Source organism: Euprymna scolopes, chromosome 5 (assembly GCF_053919585.1).
Source record: "Euprymna scolopes isolate OS-2025 chromosome 5, ASM5391958v1, whole genome shotgun sequence".
Taxonomy (NCBI): domain Eukaryota; kingdom Metazoa; phylum Mollusca; class Cephalopoda; order Sepiida; family Sepiolidae; genus Euprymna; species Euprymna scolopes.
Window position 1 is genome coordinate 168,667,179 of NC_136486.1, and position 14,705 is coordinate 168,681,883.

The 14,705-nt window shown below is 35.5% G+C and overlaps 1 protein-coding gene across 3 annotated transcripts in view; it reads right to left on the reverse strand.

The window, feature by feature from the left end:
• Positions 1–14,705, reverse strand: part of LOC145277036 (vesicular glutamate transporter 1-like) — a 766,656-nt gene that overhangs the window by 161,106 nt on the left and 590,845 nt on the right. For all 3 annotated transcript variants that reach the window (XM_080128665.1, XM_080128667.1, XM_080128666.1), the window contains one exon: positions 10,659–10,773. In XM_080128665.1, the coding sequence (XP_079984791.1) occupies positions 10,659–10,773 (115 nt within the window). The remainder of the gene's footprint in view (positions 1–10,658; positions 10,774–14,705) is intronic.

The following is a 14,705-nucleotide window of genomic DNA, read 5'->3' on the forward strand; positions in this document are numbered from 1 at the left end:
GCCGATTTTTAATGTGAGGAGTGAAGGGGAAATGGGGACCAGCTCCCCGGGGATTAGAAGAGCTGGATAGTGAAAACTGGTATGGAGGGTTTTCCCTACATTGACCAAGGTCTTATATGTGGGGTTTCCCCACATATGGTCTTTGCTTGCAGCATCTGTCGGAACAGATACTTCCCGGCCCGAAGGCCAAGAACAACAGAAAAAAGGCAAGCCTCTTTTCTATTTATTATTTACATCGAAATCTTTTAATACAAAACAATATTGCTTAAAATGTCAATAAAAATTGGATCGTGAATGTTTTATAATAGAGATTATTTGTTTTTATTCAGATATTTTCATTATTAAAATTAAATTTATTCAGATATTTTCATTATTAAAATTAAATTTATTCAGATATTTTCATTATTAAAATTAAATTTATTCAGATATTTTCATTATTAAAATTAAATTTATTCAGATATTTTCATTATTAAAATTAAATTTATTCAGATATTTTCATTATTAAAATTAAATTTATTCAGATATTTTCATTATTAAAATTAAATTTATTCAGATATTTTCATTATTAAAATTAAATTTATTCAGATATTTTCATTATTAAAATTAAATTTATTCAGATATTTGCATTATTAAAATTAAATTTATTCAGATATTTTCATTATTAAAATTAAATTTATTCAGATATTTTCATTATTAAAATTAAAAATGAAATGATTTCAAAAATCTTTTTCAGTTTTCTTCGATCAGATTTTTATACAATTTCATCTGAAAATATTTTTTCCTGCGTTTCTGAATTTTTTAGACGAGGATTCGTTATTCGTATTATTTAGATTATTTCGACTACTGCTCTTATCTTGAATGCCATTTTCACATTTCTGTCGATGTAATTGCGAATTACTTAGGACCTCTGCCCAGTTATGACTGAGCAGAACGAGAGCATGCTACCGCTGTAAAGTAAATAAAGGGTTCTGTTCGAAATTCCGTTCAAATTCTCGAGTTCGACAGAAACATCGAGTTCGACAAGATACACTTGAAAAAGGTCAGAGGTTACATGAAACTGACACTCAGGATGAGAACAATAGTCCGAAGAATCCAAATACTATGATTAATTGTTCGTGTCGATATATAAGGTAATTTAAAAGAACATTTTATTTGATTTCGCTGACGAAATTTCGCCATAATGTTTAATTTACTACTAACTCTGATAAGACAAATTTTTGGCGGGCAGTGACGGGTGATGGCGGGCATAAAAGTACTTCCCGATTGGTTTGTCAATTTTATGGTATAATTGTTTCGTAACGCATATGAGCGCGTATGAAAATATCATCAGCCGAAGGATTAATAGCAAGCGATTGTATTAGCAGCAGCAGGAGCAGCGTTTGAACGCGTATGCAAATTAGGAAGTGTGCTTGGGCTTACGTCTGAAGAAAAAGAAAAAAAGGACACGATGTGTTCGGGGAGAAAAAAGCCAAAGCCGAAGGAGACGGACATGTAAAGTTAAGGCGAGAATGGGCCGGTTGTGGCGCAGTCGGAAGAAAGAGAAACACGCGCCGTGTTAGATGGACATGTAGCAGCGAGAGAATTTTCAGGTGATGTCGATACGGGAGAGCAACGGTAATAAACGAAGAAAAAAATCCCTACCCGGATTTTCTATTTCTTTCTTTCCTGTTTTATTTTTATGAATTACTAAAGTAAAGTGTAACGGCACCTGACGTTACATAACTTGAAATTATTAAATACAAAAGCAGACTGCATATTGCAACCAAATCATAGTATATAATCAATTGAATACAAGTTGCTATTATAATTAAAGTCATTGCTAAAATGTGTGTGAGTAAAATGGAACCAATAGGATTGGAAGTCGCTCTGACCAACAAGATGTCCGAAAATGAACCATTCATTTCGAAATATAAATTGATATCAAAATAGATGGTTCATTTTGGGACGCGTTGAATGGCATCGCCAACGACGATATGTATTATGCCACCGACACCGCTGTGAATGAAGGTTGGATTGAAAGATACAAAAAACGTTGCTATGAAAAGAATAATGAATTAACAAATACAGAAGTAACAACACCTAAAAAATAAAACTAATAAAATAGCGATTAACAATAACATACATACTAACTGGAACGTATATATTGAGAACATTGCCAAGGCTGCTGCAAAACAGGTGGCTTCTGTTTACGGTGCTAGAAAATTACTAACACCAAAATCCCACCCCTTCAATCTTGACGGCCTAAGATGCCTGAAAGCCTTCTACTATAATAGCTTAATCCCTACAAATTGCTACACTTTGGAATTCCTTGCATGTTTCTTGCTTCCCTGATTATGCGAACAGATATTCCGATGCTGAACAAACCACATAGTTCCCTGTAGACATGATCCAAAATGGTGGCCCCTTATTTGCCTTAATGCCTTGTATGAAGTTAACAAGAACAAAAAAATATATTGTTTTTGTGTTTATCATTTATGAGCTGCAACGTCAATTTCACTAATACGAGGTGCTTTAAATAAGTTTCCTTACTTTTTTCGTGTGGACAATCTTATTGATAGTACACACATGAAACTCTAGTTCACTTCGAAGTAATTTATTCCAGTTGCATTGCATTCGTATCAACTTCTGGAAAGTACCATGGAAATCCTCTTGTGTAAGCGTGTCAGTGACCCTTGTCATCGCCTCTATCATCTCTTCATAACGACAGCCTGTAAGGTTTTCCTTGAGCTTAGCTATTAACCAAAAGTCACAGTGGACAAGTTCTGGACTATAAGAATGGCGAAGAACTTTATTTCTGTTGTTTTCTAAACAGCCTTAGGATAAAATTTGCGCAAATCTTTTTCATTTCAGTTCCTCGCAAATAATTGTGTTTACAGTTCTCACACTGACATCAAACTGTGCAATTATTGTCTCTATAGACACACAACGGTCCTAATCACAGAAATTCTTTAGTTGGCTAATTAACCCTGGTGTTCTTACTCCTCCCACACCTCTCATCACCCCTCACAGACTCCCTGCCTTCCTTGAATCTCTTATACTACTTAAAAACTGATCCTCGATTTATGCGTTTGTTCAAAAACAGTCCGAAACATTCCATACATTTCTGTGACATTTTTCTCAAGTTTAAAACAGAATTTTATTACCTATCGTTCTTCTGAAGTGTCCTCACGTCCAAATTGCATTTTTAAAATTCACCAGCTCTGACGACTAGGATTTAGTTGGGTGTATTCCATTTCCTGCTGTAGTTATTCATTTGAACTTTAAATCATAAAAATTGGTCAGCCATCTCATAAGATGTATAGCAATAACATACTGAATTTTAAAGAGTCTACGACAATTTTTAATGCCTGTACAATCAAAAGTCTTGAAACTTATTTTAGGCACTTCGTAGCTTTAAGAAAGGTATGAATTTACCCCCATTATATTTCAAATAGCATTGGTGATGGTAACTAATCTACGAGAAAATAAGCCAAACATAAACGCCAATATCTCATCACTTATCATAACGTTATCTTTGGTCACCCTGGATTTACTGTTGTCACTCACTGAATGAAAACAACGAAGTTCGACATTACGCAACTCTTGTTTCACTATAAAGTTCTTATCGAGCAGGTACACTTTCAGAGAATATCTATTGTCTGCTTATCCAAAACTGACGTATATTTTGGCATGTATTTTTGTAATTAAAATATACAGGATATGAAAAAATGCCTTTGAGAAACAAACGCTGATTAATTCAGCTTTAGTCTAACAATAGATGCATACATTTGCATTGGTTAGCAAGATTTGATAAGTAAACATTTGATGTGATGATGCCTTTGAGGTGAGTTCGTATCTACGTTAACCATTGCGCTTATTTCTGCGTTGAACAGCAATGCGCATCTTTGTATTTTTGCATTCTTGACGATGGAAGCAGCAATAAATTGGAACTGATGAAAAAATGGCGGCCAATCCTTCTGAGCATACACATTTGGTGAAGCGTTGATAAGGAAAAAAACTTGATCAGATATAAAATTCGTTTATCTTATAATCTTTTAACGCCTTTTACTCTTTCATTTCTGCGGAACTATATGCTCACCAATATATTCACTCATCAGCTCGTCTATCTATCTATCTATCTATCTATCTATCTATCTATCTATCTATCTATCTATCCTGCCTTTTTGGGGTAAAAAGATTTCATTATGGTTAAATATAGAACAATTAACATAATGATTAGAAAATAAAAACAAAGGCTAGCTAACCAGGTTTCATTCCTCGCTCAATTGAGGATTATTATGGTGGGAGGAGGACATCTTTGCAAATGGACAACGACATAGGTCCAGTTTAAAAAACAGCGCGTGGGTTCGATGCAAAATAACACCGTTGTACAGACAAAAAGATTTGCTTAGCAAATCGATTACTAATATTACCTAGCCAAGTTAGACGAAGGTAAACAGGACATCTATTAACTACAGTTTCTTTCGATTTGTAAAAATTGGAAACTTTCTGATTAATAGTAGATTACTCAATATCTAAAGGGTAGCCATCGTTGCAAAGGGTCTTAGTAATGAATTTAAACTCTCAAGCTCGTCATCTAGATTGGCTTATATATATATATATATATATATATATATATATATATATATATATATATATATTTTGGAAGTTCTGCAACATTTAAAACCACTTTTACAATGTAAAGGTGGGATTTTGCTGCTTGTCGGGCTGTTCGGGGGTTAGGGTTAGGGTTAGGGGGTATTTACATCGAGAGTATACAATCGCTTGGAGTTTATCGAAGCACCTTCTATCAAAATATTTGTAAAGCAAGCACAAGGCTGCCAGATTTCGATGAAACAGAGGTTGGACTTTAATTAATAGTGCAGGGTTTATTAGGTATGCCACTCTTTCTGAACGCTGTCCAGAAACGGGAGACTTATGGCAGATGTACCAGCCCAGATGTAACAACAAAACTCGATGTATGAGCGAATAGTGTCTTTGTAGAGATACAGTATACTCTCAGGTGTGAGTAGCATTTTAGCATGGCAGAGAGAACCTTCCTTTCTCGCAGCAGCCTTGGCAATTACCTCAATGCATTTACTCCAAGTCATGTTGTCCGTGAATGTTAAGCCTAGGAGCTTGAGAAAAGTACTTTTAGGCAGTATCTCATAAGCTGAGAAGGTTTCTTGTAATTATTGAAGGAAAGAAGCTTAGTTTTGGCAGCATTGAACGTTACCGTCCAGTTCCGGCCCCATTCCACTACATGTAAGGTCTTCAGCTTACATTTTTGTTTTAGATAAGTGTTAATTTGTTTTCCCATCGAATCTGTTATAAAGCGTGTTATTATCAGCGAATATACTCATCTCGTTTATGAATATCAGGAATTAGGATTGACCCCTGTGGCACACCCGCATTTATATCATGTTGTCTTGATATACGACAATCAAGAACAATCTGGAATTTTCGCTTAACTAAAAAGGGTTTGTGTTAATGTAAATCCAGTAATACCATATGATTTAATTTTCATAAGAAAACCATCGTGCCAAACTCTATAACCTTAGATATGTCTAGGGATACTGACTTAGCCTCCCCTGCCTTATCCAGTGCGTGATATATACGGAGAATACAGTTAGGATATTGACAGTAGAACAGACTTGCCTAAATCCGTACTGTAGCGCGGAAATAAGTTTATTATCTACGAGATGGCGGATTAATGCTTGATTGATTAAGAACTCTGCATCTAAAATTTCAAGTATTAAGACTAAAAATTGGCGGATGAGCTTGGTAGAGTCTGCAAAGATCAACTCTGTCAAATTTGATCTCTTAGCAGAAAAAATTTCGATCATAAACAGATTAAAACGCTTGCCCTATGTCTGAATAATAATTTTAATCCTTTAACATTTATTGTGTTGGGCTCAAATCAAATCAAAAAGTTTGATCCATGTCCAAGTAACATACATCTAAAATTTCAAGTGTTTATACGCAAAATTGGCGGAGGCGTTTGGTAGAGTTTTCAAAAGTCAAATCAAACTTTGACCCCTTGACAGCAAAATATCTGGCTGAAAATCGATTAAAAAGATTTTTCTAAATCTCAATACCCCTTAAGTGAAAGTGTGTGTGTGTGTGTGTGTCTTTCTGTGTACATTTTCCTACGCAATACCTCAGTCAATTTTCAGTCTACAGACTCGAAATGTGATATACAGGATATTGAGATTTGGCAAAATCTTTGTAATCCGTTGTCGGCCAGAAATTTGGCTGTTAAGGGGTCAAAGTTCAACGATTTGACCTCTAAGAACTCTACCAAACTCTTCCGCCAATTTTCGGTCGAAATACTTGGAAATTTTAGATATAGGTTCCTTGGACATGGACCTAACTTCATAACTTAGTTTGGGCCTAGAACAATAAATGTTAAAGGGTCATAATAGGGGTCAAAATTAACAAATTCACCTCTACGGCCTTTACCAAATTATTCAGACAATTTCTGGTCTGAACATTTGAAATTTTACATAAAGGGTATTCAGTGATAGGGCAAGCTATTTAATCTGTTTGGGTCGAAAATTTGTAGTTACCAATATATAAATGTATGTATGTATGTATGTCTGCCTAAAACTTTCGACAGAGGCGACGGATTTTCGCAAGATCAGTATTGTTTTGAAGCTCGACCCTTCAGACGACAAATATCGAAAAATTGGCCCAAAATCATTATTTCTTCGCCTAAACTGGGCACTTTTCTACAGGGAGGGGTCGCTTTTTTCGCCGATATTTTCATAAGTCATCCCCTCTGTTCGATTGTCTAACCTTAATTTAAACCTGCATCACTTCCGGTTTTGCGGTAGTCGTAACAGCAAAGACGTCACGTTTTCCCCGTTCTTTTCCTCATTCACGGTACGGGTTCGAGCCTGCTTTCCTACTACCGCTTTTTATTTTGCTCAACATACGCCTCCAAACACCCGGGCAACACCGGGCTGAAATGCTAGTATATATACAAAAGACAAAAAGTAACTAATAATCTTTTCTATTTGTTATCGTCAGAATCTTCAATTCTCTAATCAACATCACTTTTGGTGGAGGATATTCTAATTAGCAGAACGAAAGATAAAATTAAAGTGTTTTTTGCGTTTTGTTTTTAGTCTCCGCAATTCAATCGGCTGTGGATATTTGGCACGCGTTTCATTTATGCAAGACGACTTTTATTTTATCACTGAATATAAAGTTTTTCATGTCAGCACGAAGGACATCAGAACAAGCGAGCAGTCTTCTCTGAATTCGAAATAAGACCATTTAAACAGGCAATTCTTTCTGTATATTCACTCTATCTATCTATCTATCTATCTATCTATCTATCTATCTATCTCTGTCCTTCTTTTCTCTCACTCTATCTCTTTCTCTGTATCACTTTCTCTATCTCTCTCTATATATATATACTAGCATTTCAGCCCAGCGATGCCCGGGTGTTTCGAGGTGAATGTTGAGCAAAAAAAAAAAAAAAAAAAAAAGTGGTGGTAGGAAGGCAGGCTCGAACCCGTACCGCGAAGGAGAAAATGAATGGGAAAAAACGTGACGTCCTTGTGTTACATGATAAAGGGCTGTCTCTTTTTCATGTAAGTAAAAAATAGGAAATTAGTTAAATGTAAATATGAAATAGGATAGTCAAGGATTCGAACTTGCGAAGCTAGATTTAGAATTGAAAATTCCAATCATAAGTTAAAATAAATACAGAATGTTATTGAAATAAGGAATGTGGAATTGCAATTGTTTAGCTTACATATATGTTATTGGAAAAGGAATGTAATGATGAAATTTATTCTGTTATAAAAATGAAAATTAAAATAAGGAATTTAATCTTCAATTGAAATTGTAAACATATTACTCGAAAAATAGGTTACTGAACTCGGGGTCATGTCAAGTTTGGCAACGTGACGCATGTCAACCAACGTGCTTTATGAGCACATGTTTAATCATGCGATGACGTGACGAGTTCTCAATATAGGTAGAGTGTTAGATGCAGTCTGAGAGAAGAGGAGAAGAGTCGTGGAGAAAGAGCCGAGAGAGAGAGAGAGAGAGAGAGAGAGGGAGAGAGAGAGAGAGAGAGGTCAGAGACGGCTGCTGACGTTAAACCTTGGAAGCGAAAGGTTATAGAAGAAAAAGCCATGTAAAGAAACTTTGAATTCCTCGAGCGAAATCATGGATCGATCATGAAATAAAGGACGTCATCATCTTTGTGTATCTGCGTCTTCGTGTTGTGATTCAACAGAAAAGGTATTGTCCATTTATATTATAAGAACTTTGTGAAAATCATCATCTCAAAAATAGGTAAGAAATGTATGTATCAATATTTATAGATACACTCCCGTTCATACAGAACTGTCAAACGTATAAATGCCAACCACACAAACTCTCGGTCTATCTATCTATATATCAAATCTCCTCTCATTGTGTATTACAAGCCGTCGGCTCTCTTGTATTAACATGTACCACAAACATGAACATCTTCAGACATATGAACACTCAACGCATGAACACTCCTAAGACTGTCTCTAGATAAAACACTAAGACTTTCTAATACTAACATGAACAACAATACAAATATATACGCCATCTTTAAAATACCACCCATTACATAACATTTGCTGTGACGACCACCGCCAAACCAGACATGACGTAGGTTAAAATTAAGGCTAGACAAATATCGACGAAAAAAGGCAACCACTCCCTGTAGAAAATGCCCAGTTGAAGGTGAAGAAATTACTCCTATTATGACCCCTTAACCTGTATTGTTTTGGGCTCAAATACAGTTATTAAGTTAAATACATGTCCAAGTAACCTGTATCTAAAATTTCAATTACTTAGAACCAAATTTGGGGGAGGAGTTTGGTAGAGTTCTCAAAGGTCTAATCGTTGAACTTTGACCCCTTAATAGCACAAATTTCTGGCCGACAACCGATTACAAAGATTTTCCCATATCTCAGTAGCCTGTATATCAAATTTCGAGTCTGTAGACTGTAAATTGGCAGAGATATTTTGTATTTGTCGTGAGAAGGGTGGAGCTTCAACATGATACTGAGCTTGTGAAAATCTGCCGACCCTGTTGAAAGTTTTTGGCAGACATGAAAATATACACACATACATTTATATATTGGTAGATCAAATTTTCGACCCAAACTGATTAAAAAGCTTGACCTATCTCTGAATACGCTTTATGTAAAATTTCAAATGTTTAGACTAGAAATTGTCTGAGTAATTTGGTAGAGACCGCAGCGGTCAATATATTTTTAACTTTGACCCCTATTATGAACCTTTAACGTTTATTGTTTTGGGCTCAAATCAAATTATTAAGTTATATCCATGTCCAAGGAATCTATAACTGAAATTTGAAGTGTTTAGACCCAGAATTGGGGAGAATTTGATAGAGTTCTCAAAAGTCAAATCGTTGAACTTTGACCCCTTAACAGCCAAATTTCTGGCCGAAAATTGATTACAAGAATTTTTTCAAATCTCAGTACCCTGTATATCAAATTTCGAGTATATAGACTTAAATTGACAGAGTTATAGCATAGGGAAATGTACACAGACATACAGACAGACAGACACTTTCACTTTTATAGATATATAGATTTACCAAGTTTCATATATCAAGTTTTCTCAGTTAGTCATTTATTATCTTTAAAAAGTAGTCATTACAATATTGTTTCACAATGCAACTAACGAGACTACAAAGTTATGTTATTGATGGCCGAAAACGGATTACAAAGATTTTCCCAAATCTCAGTACTCTGTATATCAAATTTCGCGTCTGTAAACTGAAAATTGACAGAGTTATTGCGGTGGAAAATGTACACAGACACACAAACAGACTAGCATACACGTTCACTTTTATATATATATATATATATATATATATATATATATATATATATATATATATATATATATATAAAAAAGAAATGATAATCAGAAGTCAAAGCGTGATAATTACAAAGGAAAATCAATTATATAGCTATACAAAGTAGATTTGTGCATATTGAGTCAGACCAGTTGTCTAGAATACTTTGGATATATAATTATCTAATTAGTGGGATTTAGTTCGCTTAAGCTAAAGTGTATATATATATATATATATATATATATATATATATATATATATATATATATATATATATATATATAAAGAGAGAGAGAGGGATAGATAGATAAAATATATATACTTATTAATATTTATTGAAAACTCCTATTAGAGGATTGAAGTTTAGCCGTATTTAGTCAATTGCGAATAAAGCAGCCAATTAGCACACATGGATCATTCCAAACTTTATACTTCTCACTCCCCAAGAATTGGTTCGATTTATTGTTTGTTGAATACTCTTATGAACTTTAATTACAACAGGATCGCTTATTTCACTTCCATATCTGTAATTCCTTATGGCCAAAAAGAACGGTAGCCCACAAAGCCATGGTTTGTATTGTTGACTGCAACTAGCAATAATTAATACTTCCTGCACTGATAATTGAGTAAACATAAAAATTAGTGTCGAAAGGCAAAACAAATTCTTAATATTTATTGAAATAATATCTATATGCATAATACTTAGCGGTTAATCTTTTAGTGAATTAATATTTTTATATTTAACAATGACAACGGACAATAGAAGAAGAAAAAAATGAAAATAGTCGGTTCCTACCTCGACCAATCCTTGTAGGATTCTCACGGCCATAACGAGTCCATAATGTACGGTGGCGGCACCTGGTAGCAATAGATTAAGGAAGGAGGATATCGCAATTGCCATACCAAATATTCTGAAAAAAAAGGATACTTTAATAACATTTGGAAAAAGTGAAAGAGTATTATAAAACAAAAAGTACCCAGATCACATTTAGAAAAACAAATGATAGATGCAACCGCCAATATGTGACAACAATAACCCATGCAGGGACGAATGGTGAATTTATAAAGCTATAGATTCACTAGCAGCCGTGAGAAGTTTTCAAGCACAGTATATGGAACCATACATTATTTGAAAAAAAAAAAAAAAAAAAAAAAAAACTTGGTAGTATTTTCTATGCTATCTGAGAATATCAACCTCAAAAGTAGAAACGTAGACTCCCAGAAAAAATTGCTATCAGTCAGGACAGTTTTGAAATGCACGCAGTAAAGTAGATATTTTTGTCGTATTAAAGATTAGTTTCTCTACTTGGTTTATTTTGGCATATACGAGGTGCGTTCAATAAGTTTTCAGACATTTTGTACAAGCATTTAAAATTTTAGACCCCTGAAAATTTATTATGTTATTGCTATACATCGTATGAGATGACTGACCAATTTTTATGATTTCAGATTCAAATGAGCAGCCACAGCAGGATTTGGAATACACCTTACTAAAGCCTGATTATCAATGTTGGTAATTTCAAAAATTCAATCTGAACGTAAATTACTTTATAAGAACGGTGTGCAATAAAATTCTGTTTTAAACTTGGAAAATATATCACAGAAACATATGGAATACTTCAGACTGTGTTTGGACCAACGTGCATGAATCTAGCATCAGTTTTTGAGTGGTATAAAAGATACAAGGAAGGCAATGAGTCAGTGAGGAGAGATGTGGGAGGGGTAAAGAAGTCAGAACACCAGTTGATTGGCCAAATAAAGAATTACATAAATAAGAACCGTCGTGTGTCTATATAGACAATAAATGCACAGTTTGGTTTCAGTGTGGGAACTGTAAACACGATGATTCGCGAGGAATTAAAGATAGAGAAGATATGAGCAAAGTTTGTCCCAAGGGTGGCCAGAGAACTCCATCCTCGTCAGATACTATTTGACCAAGATGGGCATCAACAAAGTTCCTCGCCATCCTTATTCGACTTTGTTCCCTGTGACTTTTGGTTATTCCCTGAGGGAAGTAATCCCACGAGGCCATCCAGAAGTTGTTGAAACGGTATAACAAATGTATTGCAACCGAAGGAGATTACTTCGAAGAGGACTAGAATTTTATGTATGTACTATGAACAATAGTGCCCATATGTGTGCGAGTGTGTGTTTATAATGTTTTTTTTTGATAACATTATTTATTAAAATAAAGTAAGATCCCAAAGTGACTTAATAAAGAATACAATAAAAAGAGAAATGATTACTTTCAAATTGTGACGCTGATGTCTCCCTTGTAAAAAAAAATCATCCTAATCCTATTTTGCAGAATTGAATTGCACGACTATAAATAACCTTTCCAATATCACCTGGAACCGGCGTTCGACTAATAACCGACCAATCGCCCCACTTTCCTCTTGGGGAACTGTCCAATCTGTCCGTGTGTTTATTAGTTAGCACAGCCTGGACAATATGTGATATCTGAGTTGGCCAGTCAATTAAGAACCAGTCTGCACCATCGCGAACCTTCTTCGACCAAACTTTCTAATTCTAATCGAAAACGAGCGTTTTTCGAAGTCGACATTTTCTTTTAATGTAAAAACGTATTAAATGTTTTAAACACGAAGAGAGAATAGCCATTTTTTAAACATTGTCTAGTATTAATGAATTATTTTTGACTAAGAAATGTTGTCAATGTGTTGCGAACCTTGTCTTGACTCGGGACCGACGTAAAAGAATAAAAAAAATATTTTCAATGTTGCTAATCACATCTCTCTCATCGGCGTCATTAACAAAGTATTAGGTTGGTGCAAAAGCAATATCGATTTATCACATATGTTACATTTATATATGATTTCTGAATTAATTCTTTAATATATATTATCTACTTTATATATCATTTTAAAGCGCGTTTTTCGCTCTATCGAATCGTGTTATTCATTACCTTTCTCAATCTCTTCATTCATTTTTGTAGGCTTTTCGACAGCATGGACAAAATTAAAATCCACGCGATTTTCTTGTTCCAGTTCAAACTAGGCCGAGAAGCAGCCGAGACAGTTCATGATATCAATGATGCGTTTGACCCAGGTACCGCTAACGAATGAATAGCACAACGGTAGTTCAAGAAATTTCGCAATAGTGACGAGAGCCTCGAAGATGAAGACTGTCGCGGGAACACGACAACGGTTGATAACGAACATTTAAAAGCCTTAAAAACTACACAGAAAGTTGCTGTTGAACTCAAGGTCGACCACTCAACAGTCGTTCGCCATTTAAAGCAAATAGGGGGTAAAAAAAGTTGGATAAATAGGTGCCGCATAAATTGAACGATAATAAAAAAGCGTCGTTTTGAGGTGTCTTTTACGCTCTTTCTGCGCAACAAAAACGACCCATTTCTCGAGTGGATTGTGACATGTGATAAGAAGTAGACACTTTACGACAACCGGCGACGTTCGGCAAAGTGGTAGGAAGCCGGAAAAAGCCCCACAACACTTCCCGAAGCCGAAATTACTAAAAGAAAAGGTATATGGTAACTGTCTGATGGTATGCATCCATCACAGCTTCTTGAATCCGATCGAAACGATTACGACGGAGAAGTACTGCCGACAAATTGACCAAATGCACCAGACGCTCCAACGTATAGGCCCGAAATTGGTCAATATGTAGGCCATATTCACCGGATCTCTCGCCCACCGATTATAACTTTTTCAAGCATCTCGACAACTTCCTGTGCGAAATATGCTTCAGAAGCTGAGATGATGCCGAATCGGCCTTCAATGATTTCATCGCTTCTCTAACTCTGGGTTTCTATGTTAATGGGATAAATTACTTGTTCACATTGGCAAAAATGTGTCGATTCTAATGGGTCTTAATAAAGTTTATTATGAAAGGATTTATGATCGTTTGAAGTTAAACGTAAAAAAATCGACATTATTATTTTTTTACATGGAAGTCACCACTTATCAAGGCCCGGAGGCCACTCGGGGATAAGGGTTATTGCGTGTACAGTAATCAATGGGACAATATCGTAGTAATCGTTAGTAATAGAAATCTGATATAATGTCTTACTTAAGGGGGAAGGTTTATTGGGATCTTGTTTATGTTGGACTTGAAGACATCCAAGTTGTAGTCAGGTGGGAAACAGGCAAACGGAAGAGAGTTCCACAGGCGTGCACTTCTAAGAAAGAAGCTTTGTTCATACAATCTACGTTATTATTTAGGCACAGATAAAGAGTGGGGAAAATTATTGACAGTGGTTTCAGCTAAACGGGTGTTTTTCGTGAAAGATTGGCGAGGGGGGACCAGAGATTGGAGCTTAGACGAGCCCTTCCCATGAAAATAATGATAAAACAACGACAGGCTCGGAACGCCCCTTATGTGGGAGAGAGGTTGCAGTGAAGAGAAAAGGATATCCCCAACTAAGCTAGAAAGAAGGATCGTACCATTTTTCTAGCGACCTTGGCATCATATTTGATGTACATGTTCTATTTCAGATCAGGAGTAAAGGTCAATCCCTAAAGCTTGTCAAAACATGGATCCTCCCCAACACGAGGGCCATCAATTTCAATTGATGCTCGATGGGGATCAAAGCGTTGATGATGTAAAGATAGAAGCTTGGTTCTAGATGCATTAAGAGTAACCAACCACCTCTTTCCCCACCGAACCACGCGCTCGAGATCAGAGGAGAGAGAATCAAAGATAACTTTGTCATTTATAGCCTTTGATGTCATGCCATAGATGGTCGTGTCATCAGCATAGATGCCAACAAATGATTTAAGTATGTGTTTTGGGAGATCATTGGTGTAGACCAGGAAGAGAGTTGGACCCAGGATGGACCCTTGAGGGACACCAGCATTAATATTGT